Source organism: Rhopilema esculentum, chromosome 13 (genome assembly GCF_057945365.1).
Source record: "Rhopilema esculentum isolate cy_ngs chromosome 13, ASM5794536v1, whole genome shotgun sequence".
NCBI lineage: Eukaryota > Metazoa > Cnidaria > Scyphozoa > Rhizostomeae > Rhizostomatidae > Rhopilema > Rhopilema esculentum.
In genome coordinates, this window is record NC_142827.1 from 6286966 (window position 1) to 6310827 (window position 23862).

The 23862-nt window shown below is 34.9% G+C and overlaps 1 protein-coding gene and 1 long non-coding RNA gene across 2 annotated transcripts in view; both read left to right on the plus strand.

Moving 5' to 3' along the window:
- The window catches only part of LOC148958613 (uncharacterized), a 47545-nt gene that overhangs the window by 386 nt on the left and 23297 nt on the right, over window positions 1–23862 (plus strand). The window contains exons 2-5 of the long non-coding RNA XR_016144549.1: window positions 832–986; window positions 14087–14125; window positions 14842–14892; window positions 15337–15372. This is a non-coding gene — a long non-coding RNA (uncharacterized LOC148958613). The remainder of the gene's footprint in view (window positions 1–831; window positions 987–14086; window positions 14126–14841; window positions 14893–15336; window positions 15373–23862) is intronic.
- On the plus strand, window positions 15774–23853 carry LOC135689279 (uncharacterized). Its single transcript, XM_065206458.2, has 5 exons — window positions 15774–16789; window positions 18033–18331; window positions 18841–18968; window positions 21633–21701; window positions 22048–23853. Exons 1-5 carry the CDS (start codon window positions 16760–16762, stop codon window positions 22491–22493), a joined length of 972 nt encoding a protein of 323 aa, XP_065062530.2. The 5' UTR covers window positions 15774–16759; the 3' UTR covers window positions 22494–23853.

Sequence of the window (23862 nt, forward strand, 5' to 3'; positions counted from 1 at the left end):
AATGTGTGGATATGTCTTTACCCGACTCCAAAATCGCTGTCACAGGGAGGCTTACGGGACACCTTGTTGTTATTAATCCTCCGTATTTACGTTTCCTCGAAGCAGAATATAATGGTTTTTGCCGAATAACAAAATAATTTTTACTACTTTCGTCATGGAATAAACCGGACCGAAAGCAATGTCACCAGGAATTTGAGAAGACATATAGCTGTAATGGTCTTTTGGAATGAACCTGATATGAATAATCTTAAGATTGGGAAGTTGGTCTACCTGAGTACAGCTGGGGCTACGTTCTCAAAATAAGACACACGTTCTACGTTCTACGTTCTACGTTCTACGTAGGCTACGTTCTACGTTCTACAGTCGGTTTTTGAAAGTTTTGCTTTCTCTCTCGATTGAGTTAAAAGAATAAAATTCTCAAAAAGAAATGATTCAAACTCTTAAGGCCCTATTCCCTCGAATATTTTAGCTTTTCCATGCGCCTCACTCGTTAATGATTGCACATGCTGATATTTGATAATTGAATTATTAGTTCCTTCTTGCTGATAATTGAATTATCATTATTATTCCTTTGAGTGCTCACTTCCTTGAAATTGGCATTTCTTAAAAGCTGAAATTCCTGCATTCAAACAATTACGTTGCTAAAGGAACAATCTTTCAATGAAATTTAGCGCTCAAATTTTCTTTAATGGTATGCTTTAGAAACAACAGACCAAAAACTTGTAGATGATAAAGTCTAGCGCAAGCCAGTTTACCCCCCGTCCAGAGTTGCACCTGCCAAAAATCTGCTGCTCTTTTACTCCTATTACATTAACAAACTTATTTTTGCAGAATTGCATAGTGGGATGTTCCCTGGTATAAACAAAGCCAGACTAAAGAGGAGGACAGATAGATCCTGATCCTCGAAAGAAGGTGTGTGAAGATGGCACAAATATTGATGAACATGGTTTTCTTCTCAAGTTTCTTTGCTTTCCTGCTGGTTATCTGTAAGTTGGAGATTTTATAGCTTTTTTTTCTTTCTTCCCAAAAATGATATTTCTTATTCTCAATTCATAGCAGGCAGCAATGAAGCTTTTATTTTGAAAAACATCGGTCAGACTTTACGAACAGCTTACAAATAAGAACCTGTCTGTTGAAAGCATTGCTTGTAAGTTTTCAATTAATTGACCAAAGGTTTTCAATGTACCTCAAAATCAACCCATTACCTAACTGACGCCTCGTTTTATGGATGATATTAGATAATTCTAAGATTCTTCCGCTAAAAGCCAAAATTGAAATAGTTCTTTGCTATGATTTATGCTGTAGTTTTAATAACGATCGATTCACAGTGCTGTTTGAAGTTGTATATTAAAACTTCTGAAATCCAATGCGCTGCCTCGGTGCTCAAAGAACAGTGAAAAGAAAAACTGAGCTGATTTTCCTTTGTCTCATTTGCCTCTAAGAACAGTGAGCTGATTTTTCGTCTCATTTATAATAGAAAAGAATTTTGGTTTTAAGAAACAGCCAATTCAAATATGTTTATTTTTTCTGACTTTCTATTCAAATTATCGTGGATTTTCCTGATTAAAAATGACCTAAATGCGATTTCATAAGGAAATCTCTTCAAATGAAATGCGAAAACTTGTTTTGTTTTCTTGATAGTTTTGTTAATTTACGTCATTGAATAAGATTTACGATCGCCAAGCAATAGAGCACGAGCTTCCCTTGCGACCTGAAAATTAATCATCGACATAAAACGACGTTTAACTGAAATTTGACTTTCAAAAACGTTTCTCCTCAGGTTAAAACTGATGGTTAAAACTATTGGTTAAAACTGATTTTAGAATCATAAAATGATATCAAATGTACACATTCAAAGTGTTCTTAATAGGGCTAATATGCAATCATTTTTTTCTTTAATTTGCCATTTATACTCTTTTTGATCAAATTCGTGTAAGCTGAACACACAAAGCGATCAAGAGATTCACGAGATTGCCTATTTTAATTGAAAATTGCTATTTCAATTGCAATTTTAGCAAAATGTTTTGAAAATTTGATAGCTGTATGTTTTACGTTTCCGACAACCAGAATATGTTTTTGTTTATCAAACTGCTATCGGCCAAAGTTAGTTTATCGAATGAGATGAGCAAAAAACTGAACGACGTAATGGTGGAGTTAAAGGAGTGAAGCTTAGAAGTCAGTGTTTTACTAACACATTCCCTAGGAACATCCCAAATTTATTCTGTGATATCAAAGATTTGAAATCAGCCGCTCAACTAGTAAGCGATAAACTAATTTATATCCTTGTGAATTTTCAACCTTGGGAACATTCTATCTTCATTTTTTGCTGCTAAGATATTCAAAACAATATTCAAACCAAAAACTCTTATTTTACTTCATTTGCATCGATTCCCTGCTCTTCTAGCTCGATTTAACTCATATCAAATATGACATTAAATGAATTATCTACACGAACAAGTCATGATACCAAAAGGTGCTTTTATACTATTTAAACTGTGCTTTGTAATAAGTTGAAAAATTAATAATTCAGAATATAAATAAAGAATTTTTTATTTCAAGCATTTCAAAAAGGCTCAAATCTCATTGTAATTATCTTATCTGCAGAGGACAATACAGTAAACCAAAAGTAGCCCAGTTAAGTAAACACACAGGCAGGATTGCAGAAAAACCGACTCTTTCTAGAACTGTCATGTACACCGCACTGAAAATAGATGCTTGATCCTTCCAAAATATTTATCTGCTGCGTTTCCGTCAAATAGTAAACAGAAATTCTTCACAATACCACTTCTCAAGTATCGTCTTTGGCCTGGTTTTGCTTTCATTCCCTTGATTTGTTGTCCTTACCTTGGGTGTTTTCACAAACAACACGCCCATCTTATTGAGTGGGTCTTAGACCAATGTTGTATTTGATGTATCGGTCAAGACGTGTAAATATTAAGTAACATTAAATTTGCAGTTAGTATTGTCTCTGGCAGATTTATTATTGGATATCGTTACATTTTTCTATAAGCTTTTTTCGTGTCATTTGGAAATAAGCAGAGGGTCAACTGAATTTTCATAGGTGGCATTTAAAGGCACTATAGAAACGATAATTTTTCAAGCCAGCAATGTTAAAGACACCTCATATAACCAAAGTTTGGAATCTTGATATTATTTTTAATGTTCAATTTTTTGGGTGTGGCGATTGACATATTTTGTTTCGATGATCTTCCTTAAGCAAGTCAGCCGAGCAAACGCCAATTTTTCTCAACTCTGTCTCGATGCTGTGATATTTTGCAATTACACGAATATGTGCTTCGCTTCTTGCAAAAACCTTTCTTGGGTGGCACCTGTTGTTTAACCAGCTCTCTAACTTTTTCATTAAATACTGATTCGATGTAGGTGTTATTTTTAATCTGAAGCAATTACACATGTTTCCCAGATTAAGACACCGTGGGATATTGGGTAATTCCTTTGTAAAATCAAAACCTATAGGTTTCCTTGTGTAAAAGTTCAACTAACCCAGTCACGCCCTATAGACGCTACCAGTTTGACAAAAACAAATGACGTCACCTTTATATTACTTACCCTCGAAATCTTTTCAATGGTATTGACCCTAAATCTGAGTCAAGTTAGACAAAAACGTGTATCCCTGACTTGCACTTCTTGACTGAAGAAGCCTGTCTCTAGAACCCACCAAAAACAATCTGCACCATACTTCCGATGAAGAAGTCAGCTTGGTGTATAGGCGACCGGTGTATAGGTGTATAGGCGGTCGGCGGCAGTATTGACCGACCTATTTTGTGAAATGTCAAGAGAAAAAAATTCTAAGTGCTGATAAGCAAGAAAGAATATTCTTGAAAATAATAAAAACTCTAGCATTTGAAATTTTTAACATTTAAAATTTATGTACGAAAAGATAATAGATGATGTCGAAGTAATTCCCGACTTTTTTTTCTTACTGATTGAATTAAACAGCCAAATCTTTTTTTGCTGATATAGACATATTTTATTACTAAGAATACTATAAATTTTTTCCAGCCTCAGTATTCTTAAGAAATTTTCGTTTTGAGCCTGAATAGATTTTTAACGTATTCTTATTTTTTAAAATCTGGTATTGTTTAAGAGAAACATGGCCAGCATCCGAAAAAAAAGCCAGTGGACAGCATCCCAATGCTATAAGCATAATTTTAATGCATCAATAGAATTTCTAGCACATTGAAATGCTATCGAAGCGCAAGATTTCTGACTTCTTTCGGATGGATTCAGATGCTTTTCAGCAAGAACACAGAAAGATAAAAGTCAACTGTGTCGCTTACTGACTTAAAGGAATTAGTAGGCTGATATCGAGAACACGCTGAAAAAGCAACCAAATTTCTCGACACAATTTCATTTCATTGTAATTTCATTTTGGCTAAAATTTATTTTGACTTAAATTCAATTTGCATTAAAGTTTCATTTTTACTCAAATTTCAATTTTTGTTTTTTTTTGTTTTTTATTTTCTATCAGTCTACAGTTTTGTTGCAACCAGTTTCATATCATTTGCTGAACATATCCTGTGACCCTATACATAAATTGTTCAATACGCTTTTGCAGTACTAAGCAAACCCAACTGACTAAATGTGCATGTATTAAGTAGAACTTGTTTCAAGCAAAGATTTCTGATTTGGACGGTTTGATATGGCTCTCTCAACCTACCTCTAATTCCCTTATCCAATTCCATGCTCATGATCTTTACTATCTCTTCATTGAAGATGTTATATATAAATAATTTGTTAATTCTTTTCAATGGACTTACTTAGAATCAGAAAGACTTTACACTAGACTACTTTTTAGGCTTTTCGAGTTTGGATTCACTGGGTCAGCCTTTCTTATTCCATTAAGCCCAATAAAGTCTTAGCTTAACTAGCACCTGTCTTGTGTTTGGACTATCTTGTGTTTTCTTCTTTTTAAATCCCTCGCCGGTAACAGTACCATCGCTAGCATATATGTATTGCATCTTAATTCTTCCTCTTGTTTCAATAGATAGCTTAAAGAGTAATGGCAATTTTTAGTGCTTCAATATTTCATATGCATTGTCAAGTATTTTTATATGTGAGATTGAGAAAAGCATCAGAAAGATCATATATGCAACAATATATTTTTATAATTCAACTAAAAATTTGCACTTCACTAAAGAACAGATGGCACTAAAAGACGAAAGTGCAAAGAGTATGAAAAAGCATTGCAACCCTGAAACATGAATATATGCAACTATAATGAAGCATAAACAGAACAACCGGAAAAATTTCTTGATTTTGCATGGTCAAAAGAAGATAAATGTTTTGAACACTGCACAACTTTCTGTTTCTAATCCATTTGCCTAGTTAGGGCCTGGGCTTGAACACAAAGATGAATTTTGAGAGTTGGCAACATCCAATTGGGAGAGAAAACAAACCCAGAAGCATGTACGATTTTCTCGATTGCTGACAAGAAACATTTATGAGAAATGAACAATACAGTTTTATCAGAGAGATTTGGAAATCAGTATAAAAATAGAGATTTGGAAATCAGTATAAACAGATTTTGGTTCTTGTTTTTGTCATTTTGCGTCCAGAATTGCCAGAATAATCTGCAGAAAGAACAAGCCTTGCTGATTCTTCTTGGGAAATCCCACCAGTATTATTTGAACACGGGGAAGGGGGGAGGGGGGCTTCTTCCATAGTAAAGTTACCTAGGGATGTGCGGAGAGCAAGGGTTTACTTTTTGCAATTTTTGTCAAGCCAAGGTCTAGGCAAGGCGATCATATTTGACAATATTAGTCTAAGTAACGGTTTTAGGAATTTCATCCTGACAGCCAATTTTTTGTTGATAATAAACGAGTAAATAAAGGAAATCGACCTTTGATTTTTCTGAGCTCAAACCAACCAGTAGTGTCGTTGCGAATGAATTCTAGAGGGGGCCAGAAGAAAAGAAGCTATTTGATTTATTTTTTTAATCAAATAGAAGCATTTCATATAAGTGTTAAGGTGGAGGGAGAGAGAAAACGCATAACTTTGCCTTAGCTGGAAAGATATCTAAAATGCACTTTTGTCTTGTTTCTGTTTCTTCATACTTACTATGAACGTTCCTGAAATCCCGCAACCCTCAGTATTTCATGGTATTGTGCTTATTTTGCTGTAAAAGCTGTAGGTTGATGAGTTAATACTGTTTTTCAAGATGGTCCTAATGCCCCGCGCTTTGGAAAATTGGACTAGTCAATTCACATTTGCATGCTTATATTCCCAATTTTTGGCATAATTTAACTTTTGATCGAAATAATTTAGTCATTTACAAAAAAAAATTCTTTTAGGCTTTTCTTTGATTCTCAATTTTAGACTGGGTACAGTCTAAGAAACTTTTTTCAAAGCAGCTACATGTGCAGATTAGCAACGTTATATTTAAAGTCTTGAAATGATACCTGTGTAACAGTATTTTTCTGCACAAACAACGAGTAGGCGGTCCTTTTGCTGCAGATCGGCATTTTTTGAGCTTTCAGACAAAAATTTTGTGTGGTTTATCTTTAGCATTGTCTTAAGAAGGCGTTACTTAATAAAACAATCTTCATTTAGCTGTTCAAAATTATTTATTATTCTGAATCGGATTTGATTTAACAATGTGATGGAGATTCAAAAAGTCTGCATCTGCAATAGTTGTTCAAAAGATTATAAGCAAAGTGCAAAAAGTACCATGTTTTGAATCATTATTGGTGTGAGTAACTGTGAGCAGATAAGAGACCATCTCGCATAAAAATACAAAACATTTTAGCATCAGAATCGTTTTGTTTAGACTAAATTTGGAACGTGTTTTTGCAGTTGATTTCCTTTTGTGCTACAATTATAACTAAAAGTGCCTCTTTTTTCTCCTAATATTACTAGTAGCAAATCGTTATGCGAGAAAAGTTAGCTGCCGATGGTTCTTGAACTGCCATGAATTTACAGAAGGCAATCCCTGTCAACACTGAAACAATGTTAGATGTGACATCAGAAACCATGGATGATTAGCAGATGCACTAGTTTAGAAAATCAGTAGCGATGCAACCATGCATTTGTTCTGTAAAGTTATTCTGCTTCTTCAATATACGGTTCTACGTTTTCTGGTGGTTACTTCTCGTAATCAAATCTGAATCCTTTCGCTTCTAGACTTTGCAAATTGCTGGAAGTTGATATACTCAATCATCTTCTGTCTTTGATAGTATAATGTATTATAATGTGTTGAATATTGTACAGTATTTAAAAATTTGAACTGATATGAAGTAAGTATTAGACAGTTAACGAGTTTCTACGAGGAATTCAGATATTATTGAGCCTATCAAATAATTCTATTAAATAAAGCGATTATTTAAATTTCTTGGTGTTTGAAAACGATATGTTTCATGCAAGTTTCTTTGCATTTATGCACTTTTTCTTAAGCCATTAAGGAAACCGGCCTAGTCGAACAGCTACCTACTAAACTCTATTGATATTTTACTGAAAAGTAAAAACAGGTCGAGATTTGATGCAAATAATAACAGCTGTGCGAGAGAATATCAGCCAAAATGACATTGATGTCCATTGATATTTAAACGTCTTCAATAATTCATGTTGTCGACGTGTATAGTAAACATGTATAAAAGAAAAGCCTATGAAGAGACAGACATGCTACTTCTTTACAATGCTCTCGGAGACTCCACGAATATCTTTTGAGTAGGTAACAGCTGGCAGTCAAGTGGTTTTGTTTTATTCCCAAAGCCTCCTGAAGTGTAGTTTTCTTCATTTTTCAATGACTATCTGCCTGTCAGCTACGCAATTTAGGACTTTCAGTCATCTTTTCTTTAGTTTCGACGGAGGTCGGGCTAGACGTCATAACGAATTCTGGATACCAAAGCCATTTTTCAATCAATGCATTTTTGCCAAGAAATTCACTTTTCAATATTCGAATCTCAGCAGATATTCTAAAGATAGGCTTACTTTTTATTCATCAAAGAAGCGACTAGGTATACCTGATAAAATACGGCCTAACCCGTTAATAAAGGCTGACCTGGACAAAAAGTAAAAGAAGAGGACATTAAGGAAATGTTCATCTTTTTTAAATGATTTTATTTTCCAATATGTTTTAGCTTGCTGTTAAGTTGTGAAAGGGAGAAGCGATCAATCAATCGGATTTCTATTTTCAACACGTAATATTGTCTTCATTCTTTTTTAATCGAGGGGAGCTGAAATTATACGAGAGAAGTAAGTTAAAAAATACAGACATAAACTGCACTAAAACTCTATGATTAATTATTGTGCTTGCAGGGACAGATCCAGCAAAAAACCTGACTGAGTTTCAGGCCAAGGCTAGGGTCTTTCAGATAATGCATTGATAATTGTGCCCAAGACGATATTATTATTCATATTTATGCATTCCACTCACTAAATCTAGAGTATGGATTTCTTTTCGACAAGAAACAGTGCCTATGTCAAAATTTTTGCAACCTCCTCCCTTTCTAAATACCCTCTTGTTTGTCTTAGATGCAACAGCCACGTTTTCCCTTTTGTTTTGCTCGCAATTTGCTATTTTGACTACGTAGACACCAGCCTATTTTTCAAAATATGGTGTTCCGTCTGACCTTGGGTCTCCCTTGACATAAAAAACTGCAGTTTGAAACAAAGGTAGTTGATGCTCCTGGAAAATTAACGATACCTCCTGGTTTCATCTCAAACGCCTAATAATCTGCAAGGATGCTGTGAGGTTCGTGAAAATAAGACTCTGTTTTAAGGCGTCATTTCGAATTCAATGTTTTGCAGTTCCACAACAGAACAAAAACAATAGGTAGCCAATCAGCTACTGGCTATTGTACAGCTCTCTTACAAATATGGTATCATTTCCGAGTTCCAGAAATTATTTCAAAATCAAGACAGAGAAGAAGGAAGGAAAAAGGCGAACGAATTACATCAAACTGGCAATTTTAAGATTTTGGAGAAACTGTGATAAAACTTAGAATTTTTAGGCTTCATTTTTTTATTTTAAATATTACTTATTTCAGGCAACACTATTTTTAGCTAAATGTTGGAAAACTGACTGAGTTCTGTGCACCAAGGAACTCACTCTGGATCCGCCTCTGACGTGGGTTGTTTACTTCAATAAGTAATGTAGATTTAGTGTTTATATCTATATGAAATAGCAAAAGTATTTTCTGCAAAATTTCAGACGTCAAAATTGTTAAGAGATTTTTGTGATTCTGTCATGGCTGCCTTAATGTAAAAAATTCATAACAACCATATTTGCAAGGCCAAAAACTGAAACTAAACTTTATAGTTATTAGACTTTATAGAATCATTATTCTGAGTTATCTTAGGTTTCATACATCCTATTTTCAATTCTACCATAAAAAATTTTTAGATCTTAATCAATATGGAATAAATATGGAATAAGGTTTTAGTTTATCTTATTTTCAAGATTAATGTGATTACGATTAGGGAGGGAATGAACCGTTTCCCACACTAATCAATAATAGAGAAAGCTTTTGATAAAGTCGCCTAACCCTTCAATTGTGTCCTACTAGTAAAGAGGCTTTAAAAGCGATTATTAACCTCGGAAAGTGCAATACCCAAATCAGAGTCCGAAATATCATTAATTGCTTACAACGGTAAAATCCGGGATCATATAAGGTCATTAGGTACTATCAAAGGAAAATGGCTGCTTTCTATTCTGACTTCATTTCGGGCGTAAAACAGAATGGTCTTTTACCAGATGATAAAGGCTGATTTCCACGAGGCGAATTTCGTACCGAATTCGTTGTGAATTCACTTCGGAATTGTCTTTGATTTCCACGATACTGCGAATTCGCTGCGAAATTATATAATAATTTCCCCCAAAACTCAACTTTAAGGCGCCCATTTTCAGAATTGCACGCATGGCGAATGTTCCAAGATTGTTTTCTTACAAATCAAGCAAATTTACCATGCTTTGACTGGTTATTAGGTGCTGCGAAATATTTCGCCGAGAAAAAGTAGAACTCTTTTCTACTTTCTTGCGAATTCGCTGCGAAATCAAAAATAAAAACTGCGCATGCCTTTATGCCTTCATCAGCGATTTCGCCGCGAATTCGCTGCGAAATTCGCCTCGTGGAAATCAGCCTTATTGCTAACCAGCGACTTAAAATCGACCGTTTCTTCCCACTCAAACGTGTACAGCCTTGTATATATGACATTACAGAAGACAGGGAGACAGTAATTTTCTGTGATAGGTCTTTTAGATTATATTGTACTCTTTACATGCAAAACAAGTATTCAATCAAGGACCGGTTGCAATAGTGACAATAGCTTGTTAAGTGGAATATTCGTGTCTTTGTCTCAATTGAACATTTAAATGGGTGTGCGTTATCTTTTGAGCGACAGATGCGTACGTACATCAGATAAACTGCCGGTAAGTCAAAGAAGCAAGCAAAAAGCGAAAGAGTCGTGGCCAAATTTAATTGCTATTTTTGAATGCATGATGTTCTAATTTACATGTTATTCAAAATACAAATGGATCATTTTAATCACGTGTTTGCTCGCATGAAAACCACATATCTCTCGCATGAAAAGCAGATAAGGTAACTACAAAGCCATGCAAAGATGCATTCAATGCTGTGTATGTTGACGATCTCATAACAAGCTTCTAGTTGACAAGCAGACTGTCAGTTCTTTTTAGCAGCCCATTCCTTTGTCAGAAAGACGTCTTTGTCATAGACATAATATCAAAATAGCACAAAAAGGCGGAAACATAAGCAAATTTGAGTATTCTTTTGCTGTACAACCCCCAGATTGAAAACGATCGTTAATTTTATAAAAGGTGAGGGAAAATGCAAAGCAGTAAATTATTGCGAAGATCTCATTTCTTTTGAAAGCTTCGAACGACTTTCTTCCAAAAAAGAGCGGAGATATAGCCAATTCTATTTGAAATTATCACTCAACAAAAAAGGAACCAGGTGACTTTCAAAGCTGTAATCTTGAATACCAATATTCTCTCGCAAATCTACTAAAATATGGTCATATACCATTGGGTTATCCCTGTCAAAGGAAAGAGCGGTAGGGATGTCAATGGAAAGCTTCTTATAAGAACGTTGTAAAAGCCAGTGAATGTAGAAAAGCTTTTTTCTTTGAAGGCTGAATCCTTTTTTAATACTTCTTAGCCACATTCACAAAGCAGCGGCGAACAGAATGACAAGCAGAATTAATAAGGTTTGATTGATAAAGTTAGTTTATAGCTATTATGTTCGGTATCCTCGTTTGCCGAAATCCGAACATGTCACTTCTGGACAATATTATTTCCAATGAACGCAACATAACAAGAAGCCTCTCTCTTTGTTGCTGGAATCTTGTGCCCGCATTCTCAAATACTCTTTTGCAAATAGCTATAGGCAGTCAATAATTGGGAGTTTAAAGCTTTTCTTCTCAATATAAGCAGCAAATAAAAAAGAGGCCTTTAGTCGAGGTCTAAGTGGTCTATCAAATGAATTTTTTGGTGCATCAACTTGTCCATTTTGTAGATCAAATAGTATACTTAACATTTGTGAGTGATGTTGACTATTTTCGTAAAAATATTTTCTTTTCAAATCTTTGGTCATTCCTGGGAAATTAGGTTTCTATGCAATAGCAACTCTTTAGTACCGAACTTATTCTATGTTTCTTTTGTACAGCCATCATTAAAGGATTAACGGGTCTGTTTTCAACGGGAAATTGCACATCATTTGTTTCTCTCTTAAAATTTATTGTAATGTAGTTATTAGTTGTTGTGGTGCTTACTAATGTCTTTTTGCAGCTAGATTCTAATTTTTGATTCATTTTTGTAACAAGTTTTAACTTAGAGATAAAATAGTCTTGAATCTGCTAAAGCACTTAATGAAGGACCAAGCCCCTAAAAGAGCTCTAATCAAAAAATGCAGTTCCCATAGTGAAAAAATGTCCATGGATGGATAAGAGATAAGCCTGGTTTTCACTTAAGTCATAAGAATCGTATCGATCATAAGAAACATAATTTTTAAGTCAGTGTCGCTTATGTTTCTTAAAATCCAAATGAAAACGCCATCATAAAAATTTCTTAAGGATCGTAAGAATAGAAAATTATTTGTTATCATAATGTCATAATTGTTATAAGTATCGTAAAAGTAGTGAGATTTCTTATGATTTGAAAAGGGCGATCTTTCCCCGCCACTTGTCTGCATGGATCCAGCATGGCTGCTACGAATCTGCGTTTATTCCTGGCAGTGTATATTCTAATCAAAAGATGGAGGCGTCGTAGAAATGCAAGTTAACAAAATACGAGGAAAGAAAGGGTTTTGGATTTCGCAAAATTTTCAAAAGGAGATCTGAGCAAAGTGTTTTGCCAACTTGTAGTTTTTCAAAGACTTGTCTTACAAGCAGCTGAATTTCACGATAGATAGTCTTTCCGCGCGAGATAGATCCATTTTGTGTACAGAAATTCATGTGAAGGCCAACGAGAGAAGGAGCAATGTGTGCGGAATTCAGGAAATTTTGTCACCTAATTCTCAAAACAAAGGGACATCCGGTCGTAAGGATCATAAGATGAACAAGTTTTTGATCTTTACGATCCTTATGTCACGAATTTTAAGAGATAATATCAAGTGCTAATTATTTTACGATTATGATTCTTGGTGTTTTCACTTGATTATAAGCTTCATAAAATCTTAAAATTACGTTCTCACGATCCTTACGACCCTTATGACTCTAGTGAAAACCAGGCTATAAGAGCTCATATTTTATATTTTTTTCCTAATGAAAAAATGTCCATGGACGGATAAGAGATAAGAGCTCATATTTTAAATTTTTTTCCTAATGAAAAAATGTCCATGGATGATAAGAGCTCATATTTTATATGGATAAGAGCTCATATTTGTTTTCCTGGAAGAGTACCCTATTATGGATCTTCAATATACTAATAAAACAAGTTTTACAAAACTGCAACAGTTATAAGCAAGAAGATTAGCTTGATTGATTAAAATTTGCGATTGTCTGGCTTAAATAAGCATCATCTTGCATTAATGCATGTTTGTTGATGAGAAATTAAAAATTATATATTTTGGTTTAAGAAAAGATCTTAGAATGAAGTTATTTCTCTATTTCTTTAATCTTCAATAATTCCCTTGTATTTGAAATTTATTTTGTTACTTAATTAGCTTAAAATTCCCCTCATTAGAATCTCATTTGCCAGCTTCTTGCTCATCTTAAAATGATTTGGATTATTTTTCCTTACAGCTTCTTGTGAAGCAGTAGAGCAGAGATGAACTTTTTCAGACATTATAACGATGTTATGATTTATTCATGTCTAGATTATCTAAGTCTTGAAATAACACCATGGACGGTTTTATTGTGGGAGAGGTGGTGCGAAACCCCGCATAATTTTGTGTTCTTTGGTAAATTTTGCTTTAGTTTGGTAAAAAGCATTTTTTGGTAGTCAGTAGTAACAAAATGATGCAGAAAATTTGCTTTTTTATCTTTTTATCTTCTTTATCAAAAAGTTGAAAGCTGAATTTTGAAAATGGGCGTTTCCGTAAGTTTCCAATCACATAATCCAGTCATTATCTATAAAAACAACCCTCTCCCAGAATCCTTGCTGCTTATACAGTAAATCCCCGCATATAAGAACCTACTTTTTGAGGTTCAGGCTGAAGTAGGTTCTTATTGGCAAGGTACTTGGATTAATTTCAGGGTTTGAAGGTTCTTATTCGAAGGATCCCTTATTTCAAATTTTATGATTCATTATCAAAGGATGCATTCAACCCTGTTTTTTCCTTTTGGCAATATATAAAAAATCTGGGAGTAAAAAAGGACCATTGAAAACTCTATTTTTTGCCCTTGGGAAGAGAACCTATTATATTTTATCACACTGTAACAGGTTCTTAATTACAAGGTGCATAATTTAGGAAAAACAGCCTCTAGGTTCTTATTTTTGTAGGTTCTTATATGCGAGGATTTACTGTATCCGTTCGTAAATACCGCCCCAAAATTGTTAAGAATAATCAGGCGATTGTTAATCTTAAAGGTATGCTAGATAGTTTGTTAAAGGAATTTATCTTTTTTGCCAAAAAAATAAAATTGATCTCAACCTATTATGCACTTCTAGGCAACGCAAGAAGTTTACACCGAACAGATGGTTCCAACGGTAAGTTGACATTCTTGATTTATACAAAATGGAACATTAAGGAATACATTAAGGAACACATTAAGGAATTTTTGTATTTTATCTGACCACTGAATCGCTGCTATAGAGCAAGACTCTTTTACTTTTTGAACAAGAAGTTAATAATTTACATGCTCAACCTCAAGAGAAAGTGAAGGTAAACATCTTGAGTATTAAGTTTTTTCTTCAAAGAATCCATAGAAAAAGAATTGAAAAACATTATTTTTCTGAATCTTCCATTCTTTTTACAATTAAAGAATTTGTAGTTTATTTATATTCGAGGCAATAAGATGAAAAGTTTAAAATCAATGACTATTGAACCGCAGTGTTTTAAAAGTTTGTAGACAAGTATGGATTCAATGGATATAGGCAAGGGATGTAAAATTTTACTTCTTTCTCGTCACTTTTGCTTTCAACCACGACTTTTTGTTTAAGTTAAAAGAAACAACCACTTTCACAGTTTCCAGTTTTATTTTAGTTTCTATTTATTGTAAGAGTTCTTTGAAAGCATTTATGTTCCATAGGATTCAAGGGCATGTTTCTGAAGGGAACAATTTTCTTACTTACTATTGTATTTACATTTACTAGATCGCCCATCCATTTTCAAATGTTCTTGCAGTCCTTTGACACAAAATGTGATTTGTTTGTGTTATTTGTCTTAGCTACCTTTGTGATAATCCTGTTTTTTCTTTTGATAGGTCGTATTATGAAAGGGCTTGCTCACCTGCTTGATGAAATTGTTCAGGAAGGTAGGCCCGGTAGCCATACTGAAAGTTAGATGCCAAAAAATTAGATCTGTTTCTCAATGAAAACCTTAAGTAGACATGAAAATAAAATTTAATGTAAAAAAGTTCCCAAAGCTCTTGTTCCCTCTAATTTGTCGTTTATTGCAACAGGTCCGGACCAGTCTCGCTTTCGTAGGGTCTGTAGCTATCTCATTGTCTGCAACTAGCAATTTCACATGGCTGCATCTATTTATGCTTAAATAACAATGATTTATCTTCTGAAAGTTATCTTAATCGAATATTTGATATCTTCTGGAGATGTTTTTGTCAAATGACGTTAGTACAGAGCTGCTTATTCACAATCATATTTGCTTTTGATAATGGTGCCCTCATCGGCATTAAGTACTTCTTGCAACATATGCAATCGAACAATGCAAACATTCATCAACACATTGCTTTGCTTTCCAGACGAAATTGCGTCATTAAGAAGAAATTACAAAAGAGGTAGGTCTATAATTTAGTTACTAGATATTTCTTGAATGTCAGCTGGGTACATCCAATCTCTTTCATTAACAAAGCTGTTAGTTCAGGAAGGTTGAAATGTATTGCAAATCCCAGTATAGGGAAAATTAAAATTTTGAAATTTCACACTAATTTAGATCACTCTTATCGAAATTTGGTTTCAAAATTATCGTGCATTTTAGCAAGATTTTACCGTGTAAATAGTATCCATACGGCCTTGAGATGTCTATTTTCTTAATTCCCTGCAAAAGTCCTTGGAACGCCATGCTGCCCAAAATTTCTTTAAAAAATTAGCTATCTTCGGTAACAATGACCAACGACGCCACGTCTTTCCCCCAAAACGATGTTGTTTGTATAGGTTTTTATCATAGCTATCTAGAACGGAGCCATTGGACCTCACCGAGCCTTCCAACGGTCCATAAAGCAACATTGTTCCTAAGGAGAGATGGAGTGCAGTATAAAATAATAAAAATTAGCAAAGACGTTTGTCGGGCATTGTATCACTGAAATATATCTGTGTTTAAGTATGCTACTGATTGTTCAAAAGATGGGGTATCTCGTATTATCCAATTGCTACCTTAGTCGTTTGATTCCTTTCCTAAGAAATTGAAATACGCACTAGATATATCGAAAACGGTCCCAGCTCTCTGGATTTTCTCAAGCATTTTCCTTGCTGGCTTAGTATCATTTACCTCCCTTGACGTTGCCCACCAGATAATTCCCAACATTTACTTATAGTCAACTGTTTTATCTCCACTTCAAAAGCCTGCAGAGGAACTTTAAACGATTAATTTGAGAGAGCAGCTGTACAAACTACAAATTTCCTGAGCTTATTACTCTGACTACACCTTCACCCAACAAATCAACTCCATATTTGCCATGACTTAGCATTGCGATGCTGCTACTAAAGTGTCTTTTCATTACTACCTCGTACTGCGCGTCCTGATCGAGCCAAGTATCTAAACAGTTTTGATAAAACTTGGGAAAACCATTCCAATCTCCTAGCTTGATTTCAACAAGGAAAACGACGGGAAAGTAAGTGAAATGTTTAGAACTAGACAGAAAGTGATGAAGTACGACCAATTGGAAGCCTCAAGGCCCTTTCAAGATAAAATTTGCTAGCTAGTTGAATGCTGAAAAAGATTTTTAAGTGACTTTCACCCGATTCTGATAGGGTGGTACACTAAGTAGCGTAAAACTCTGTATTAGAGTGGTACGCTCACTATCGCGGTGTGTTAGCAACACCTAACATGTGTTGGCGAGTGTCACGGTAAGTACTGTACAAGTAATAATTGCCATATCAACTTAATAGTGGTATTTCGCGCCAAATCTCAGATGTAGTGTGGCCTGTTGGAAGTGTGTTACCGAGATGTTCAGTGCAGCTAAATCGCAAAAGAAAGTGAGTAAATTTCTTTCGTGTCTCAAATTTTCTTCTACATTTTACAAATCTCATTCTTTTTTCACGTTATTAGATGTTGTTGGATAGTTGGTTGTCAATTTTTGGTTGGGATGTAGTAAAGGGGTACTTACCGCCACGTGGATAACAGCATAGACGTGTTATTTGTAAATATTTTAAATGTATTTATAGCTTGTAAAAGAGTTTTTGGAAAGTGTTGCGATTGGCTAGCAACAAAACTAACTGCTAATGTTAAAATATATTTTCAAAGCATGTCTAGAACAACCACGAAGCTGTAGATGTCGGCAAGATTGGGTGGGCAAACTCGGGCAAGAACCATACCTGAAGGGGGGGGGGGGCGGTCTTTAAAACAAGAGAGCAGATATATAACAAACAGATATATTTGGACTAAATCAAGCTTACGGAATTATAATTATGCCAACTTTTTAAAATATCATTTGGAAAAACAGTAGCCAGAGGGGGCAAGTTGTTGTCAAAATTTTCATTTGGGAGGGGGGCACCCCTGCCCCCTGCAGCTACGTGGCTGGTCTAGAATTCGAATGGCAGGGGCGTGTCTGCCACTGGGAAATATTTTTCCTGTGTTTGAAATTTTTGAAAATGTCTTTTTGGTTTTAAATTTTCTACAGCTGACAGGGATAGGGAGCCTAGGGTGTTTTAGCCCCCCATCAAATAATTGCCAAAATGTACTTAAAATCATACTGAAATTGCCTTGCAGTTGGTTTTCAACATGTTTAGCCCCCAACAACGTTGAAGCCCCTCACTATATAATAGCAGCACGGTTCTTGGACAGGGGTTGCACCCTGAGGAGATGGGCTGTAGCAGGGGTTGCTCAAATAGCTGTAAATGAATAATTAGCTGTTAACCAATACCAAATTAATGATCACTGACTGTTTAACTGGTGCAAATAGTTAGATATAGTTTTCTCATGTGCACCCACCATTTATTTGACAAAGAGGATATTTTGCAAACTTTTTTTCAAAAAAATTTGTTTTCAAGTAGTCAAATAATACAAATTACAATCTGTAATTTAATACATTTATTCCTAAAGAACAAAATAGACTTGTTTTGTGTTTTTTTCCTTTTCAATGGGGGTTTTCAAAAATTGAGGGTCCAAATTTATTTAGTTTTTAGAAATAAAACTGTTTATTATTAAATTAGGCAGAGTATGGTTATGTTTGAATTCATTGCACCTACCAGGGACTACATGTAAACCATATATTTCTAGAAAACTGATCAACTGGAAGGGCCATGCAGAGTTAAGAATTGCAGATCTTATGGCAAAATATTTCTAGACCTGTATCGGCACTTAAAACTGTATCATCCACTACTGACTGTTGTTGATCACCGGAAGCTGCCAGTTCCATCTGATAATGACCTTTTATCAGCAAACCATAGACCTTACATGAAATATCGTAAAAGAGAGTTCTGTAAGGTCACTGGTTGTCCCAAACAGTGGGAAGCTTTCAATGATCTTACAAGACATCTTAGAAAGAAACACAAGATCAGCAGGGAAGAATATCATAAGTGTGTATACATCAAATATTACATGGAAAACATATATTTACATAGATTAAGTTACATTTTTAATGTATCCCCAATACTGTGGTTGCAATGAATATGATTATAAATTGCTAAACTTTTTAGGGCAGGGGGTGACTCCATAATTTTATTCCAAATCTCATTCTAAGTTAAATTTCTTGCTGTATGATTCAATCTTTAGCATCATGCATTGATTCATTGTGATGAATTAACTTATACGTGAAGTCAGTATTCATTATTTTTTTTTGTTCTAGCTACTTTGTTTGCTTTCTTGACAACTTCCCAAATTTATGCAAAATAGGTGTACTTTTAAATCCCTTCTTTTGTTCACTTTGAAACTCAACCTTCTCCATCAGACAAACAAAGTTTTTTATGCCCCCTGCTAAATGGTTTTGTGACAAACTCTCCATTGGGCAATTAATAGAATTGAATGCAAATATATCTAACAATAGCTGCTGATTGCTGATATCAAGTATACATTTTCCTTTTAACAGTTTGTATCCCAAAATTGAACTGGAGCTCAAAGTCACATCACTGTATGAGGATGGAACATCAATTATCCTTCCAGAAGAGCTTGATTTCTTTAAAAAAATAGATTCTGATGATTTCACTGACTTCCCTGGTAAGAATTTCTAATTTAAACTATATCATATATCAAATGATGTAGCAAACAAAAACTATACCAGCAATATCACAACCATTGAACATACAATGAACAGACTCTAATGATGCTGGAACAATATCATAAAACAACTTTTGAAATTGAGTTTGTGTGTGTGATGTCAAAAATTTTTTTTTTAAATAATTGTTAACCTTTGACAAACTGAGCCACTAAATTGCAAAATCAGTTAAAAATTTAAAAGTTAGGTGATATATTGCAACTAAGAGGTTCACAATTCGCAAACTGATCACTGTTTTTTTTCCTTTTGTTCATAACGCTGTCAACTGAGACCATATAACAGGAATTTGCTGGGGAAAAAGCCTACCCTGACCCTCATGTGGTTGATGAGATTTAGGCACGTCCTCCCTCCCCTCTTTCCAAGCAAGGACCATTAGGAATTTTTCGGAAAATTTCGTATCCATTTGGATGAATACTATTGGGCGTTCAAAGAAAACTATGAAAATTTAGAGAAAATAATCAACACGAGATGGTGATTGCCAAGAAAGATGTAAACAGGAGAAGGCTTTAAGGTTTTCTAACGAAAGCCAAACTTGCGGGCATTCAATTTTCAGTCTGTCAGTTCCAAAAGCTTTCCAAAGGTCACATTTTCAAAATAAGTTAAACAGTCTGCGATTAACAATGAGCCAAAAGAGAAATTTAACTCTAATGAAATGAATTTCAAGCTTTTACTTAACTCAACTGACAATGATGAAGTCAGCACACCGTTGCTAGTGAGACTTCTCATGCACTTAAAATTATCCAGTTTATTTCTTTGTATTTTTACGATTTTATTGGGTGTTTGCTGTTAAGTAAAACTAACGCAGAAGATGAATATGGCTAGGCTTTACATGTTTATAATAACTGCGCCTGCGCTTCATGACGTCATTATCTTTATGTAATCATATAGGAAAATTCGTAAGCTGTGCCCCTTACCATGAGAGTCAAAACCCACGACGCCCCGACAGAAAGCCCATCCAAGAGGGGGGCAGTGGCAGATTGACCCAGGGCTAGATCTGAGAGTGTCCCCATAAAAGTTCTAAATCGCAAACAGATATTTGGTGAAGTTTGGTGTAGACTGGTATTTTCAGAATTACCATTTGTTCGTAAAAATTTTGATAATGAAATCTACTAATAATAAAAGCAATGCATGGTCATTAACCAATCAGACTGAGTAAACCAGACCTTGACAAAAAAAACCCACTTGTAGTTTAAGAGCCCAGGCCTGAAGGGAGAAACTGAAGAACTGATCATCGCTGCACAAAACCAGAGCTTAGCAACAAAACTATACCGCAATGAAATTATCGCTGCACATGAAAGTATTTACCACTTTCTAGCCGGCTCCCAATACTCGCTAAAACTGAATACATTCAGCGCCATAACAAGGCAGCAGGAAAATATGCATATGCACTGGAAAATATGCAAACATTATCACCTCCCAGCTGCAAAGAATTTGTATGAGCATACAACTGAGAAAGTAATTGAAAATGAAAATGCCACAATATTATGGGACATGCCAGTGAACACTGAAAAAGAGATAAAGCTAATAGACCAGATTTATAGGTGCACTTGGACTCGTGAAGAAAGGCCTCGAGAAGTACACTTGTCAAATTTCTAGTGACATAAAAACTGCTACATAGGTGAGCTACAGATGATTGATCTGCTGGGAGTCGCCCTCGTACTGAGAAAGACGTTTTCCATCAAATGATCATTTCTATTGTCTTGAGGCCATGGGTTGATATTGACATAGTTGCAAGAACAGTACATGGAAGACATAGAATTATAAAATAATGATAACAATAATAATGATAATAATGAAAACTTTCATTTTGAATTCCAGTTCAATATACAATTACAAAGTAATTTATCTCACTATTACAAGGTAATTTGTAACTGGCTAGCCTGTTTTTACAAAATAAAAACTATTACAATCGTAGTAATGAGAAAAGAAAAAAACAATGTTAAAAGGGGAGTAGCTCTGGGTTAGTCCAAGTTTTGTTTCTACAGCAGAATATATAGTATGTGGTGCGAATGGAGATGCCTGTAAGTTTGGAGATGAGATAGCGTTTCTGTTGATGCTCAATGGACAAAGAGTCACACATGTCGATAAATGAGCTGCAGGAGTTGCCAAAAAACCAAGTGAACTGTTGACAAGATTGACAAACGAGACTGACTTAAACTGAAATTGTAAGTCAGATATGGTAGTGGCATAATTTTTGGACTTTGTGTTAGCATTGCAAATGAGATTCGTTTCAAAGTCTATGGCTAGCTCTAAAACGTACAGTCAGTTTTTCTTAATAATAATTTTTGCTTACATTAAGAGTCTAAGAAATATACGGTCACCTGAATTTTTTATGTTTAGAATAATTTGGATATTCTTTTATAAGGAGAAATTCGTGTTCTTTTTATAAGCAGATCTATTCTATTCAGAAAAATTATGCCTTGCTTAATCTTTGTTTTTTATTATTCCCATATTTGATAGCAAAGCACTTGATTGACATAAGAAGTGCGTACATTTGGGCCATATCTTGGAGCGATATGATTGAATGGATAGATATGTTAACAAGTTAATCTATATGAATAGATATGTAGGAAACAATTTTGATCCTCTATAAATTTATATTATAGATATCCCAGCAGAGTGCCCAATAAGGGACGAAAAAAGAGGTAGCACACCTATCAGAGATGAATCAAAAGGTATGTCAATATTTTCACGCAATTGAAATTTTCAAAAGCTGTTGCTAAATTTTCCTGTTTTAACATATGATTTCTACCTAAATTTATACCAAAGAACATTCCAAATGCCACACAAATTTGATAGGCATTCGCGTAGGCTAGCTTATTAACCGATCCCTTACCAGATTCACAAAACTTTGAGCGCGCCAAACGGAAAAGCGGAGGAGCCTCCTCTCCTATTTTCTATCTCTGCGCTCGAAATTGTCTGGCTCTGGCACTCAGGGTACCGATCCCTATCTTATTTACTTTTCTAGATTTTTTCCTACTGAATAAAATCAAAGAAATGTGACGTTTTTGTGATTTTTAGATTGGTTTATTAAGAGATGGTTACTTGGAGCAAGGTTCTCGACAGCAGAAGTCCAAGAAGAAAAAGATCATAAAAAAGTGTTCTTGTTGCATTGGTTGGGTGGAAAAGAAAGTTTTAGTGACTGTTTCGGGCAGACCGATGTATCGGAATATCCAAAAACATGCATGCTCCATGTCGAATCTTCTGCCTCACACTTGTTTGAGGCACGGCGGCTTACCCCTATCTTTGATAATACACAGGCTAGCTTTAAGATATCGAAAAGGCTGTTGTTGGCTAAAACGTTTGCCTCTGGAGAAGAGGAATTCTATTTTAGGAAATCTCTTTTCTGTTGTGAAATTTATTTTTGTAGGTTTAAAGAGGGAGTTTTCGAATTTGAATGTACTTTTTGCAAGAAATTTCACACTGTTTTGTTAATATACCAGGTATTATTTGAGGATGAAAGTTAAAGAATAACAAAAAAGTCTCTTTTTTAGAAAGTACCATTAGTAATTTCTATAGTTCTCGCACCGATGTTTCTCTAAACCTGTTATTTTCTGTTTGTGTTTCATTGCAGCTATGAAGTTTCAACGATGGAAAGTAATGACATGTGGAGAAATTCACAAAACAGATCCAATACACTGTTCGAAGGAAAAATATGCTTTATTTTTTAGTAATTTTTATCAACCCAGGGTCATTAGAACCAGGTAAACACGCTGAGGAAGCACTGGGAAAATGCTTTCCATCAAAACTGTATCGAAACGAATAGTTTGTGGATTTGTCCTTCTTTGGTTAATAGTAGCTGCACACACTCTCCTTAGCCATCCATTTTCGGGAAACATCAATTTTGGTCTTATCAAGGCCAGAAATGTGAGCATTAATGGTTCAAAATAGGATATAACAAGTTCCCCGTGGTCAAAGGGACGGGAAGGGTGATGGGTTTATGGGGAGGCGGTGTTGGTTGCTCGTCTTGCAGATCTTTTGCCCGGAGTACTGGTTCCATCTAGTCTTACTCATATCTTAATTGTCAAGTCTGGTGTGTCGTACTTTGACCTTTTTGTTAGGCTTAAGGATACCTGATCAAAATACCTGATTTGTCGACTATTTCAAACAATGTCTTTTTTATTGGCTGTGATTCTTATCCCAAGGTTCTAGCCCCTGCGTGGCTTATTATGAACTAGCTTGTGCTTGCTTTCTTTGTGTTGCTGCCTATGCTGCCTCTGTTTGGCAATTTTGCAATAGTTTGGAAACTAAACACAAGTACTCAATCGATTTATAAGATATTTGTGACAACAGGGATTTTTTTTATTGTCTCTTTGTAAAGAGCTGTCTTAGACATCTGAAAACTCTCGTTCTTATCTCTGAGTTGTTTTTCTGTGCCCATTACGATTTTATACCCATTCTTCACGTCTTCAAGTCTTTTTATTTGTTTTGTTCCTTTTCTTTAGCTGAGAGCAAGGAATTTTGTTTTTAATAGATCTTTGTTTTTTATGCATGAAATACGGAAGAAGGTTGAGTTTTAAAGAAAATTGAAGCCAAGGAAATAATTTTACAGAAATGATATTTCAGACCTTTTTGCAGTTCCGTGAATGGAAATGCATCAGATCAGTGTTTGGAATCTGATGACAAAATAACAGAGCATATCCCACAAGTGAAAGTTGTGGAGCAAGAGCAGTCCAGATTCCTGAGTTGCACGAGATGGAATGTGGAGCAGAGTGACTTCCAGAGCGAAATGATTTCACTCCGTGGAAACGGATCAGTACTCCACCTTCGCTATATGATAAAGTTAAAGATTTATTTTAATTTCTTTAGAATCAAAATCAAGGAATTCAAAAATGA

Excerpts from the sequence above, each read along its gene's own strand:
- LOC135689279 (XM_065206458.2), top strand. The coding sequence starts at position 16,760 with ATGTTCAGTGCAGCTAAATCGCAAAAGAAA. Across the intron at positions 16,790-18,032 it reads CAGCTAAATCGCAAAAGAAA|AAAACTGATCAACTGGAAGG; the intron begins GTGAGTAAATTT and ends ATATATTTCTAG. Across the intron at positions 18,969-21,632 it reads TGATTTCACTGACTTCCCTG|ATATCCCAGCAGAGTGCCCA; the intron begins GTAAGAATTTCT and ends TTTATATTATAG.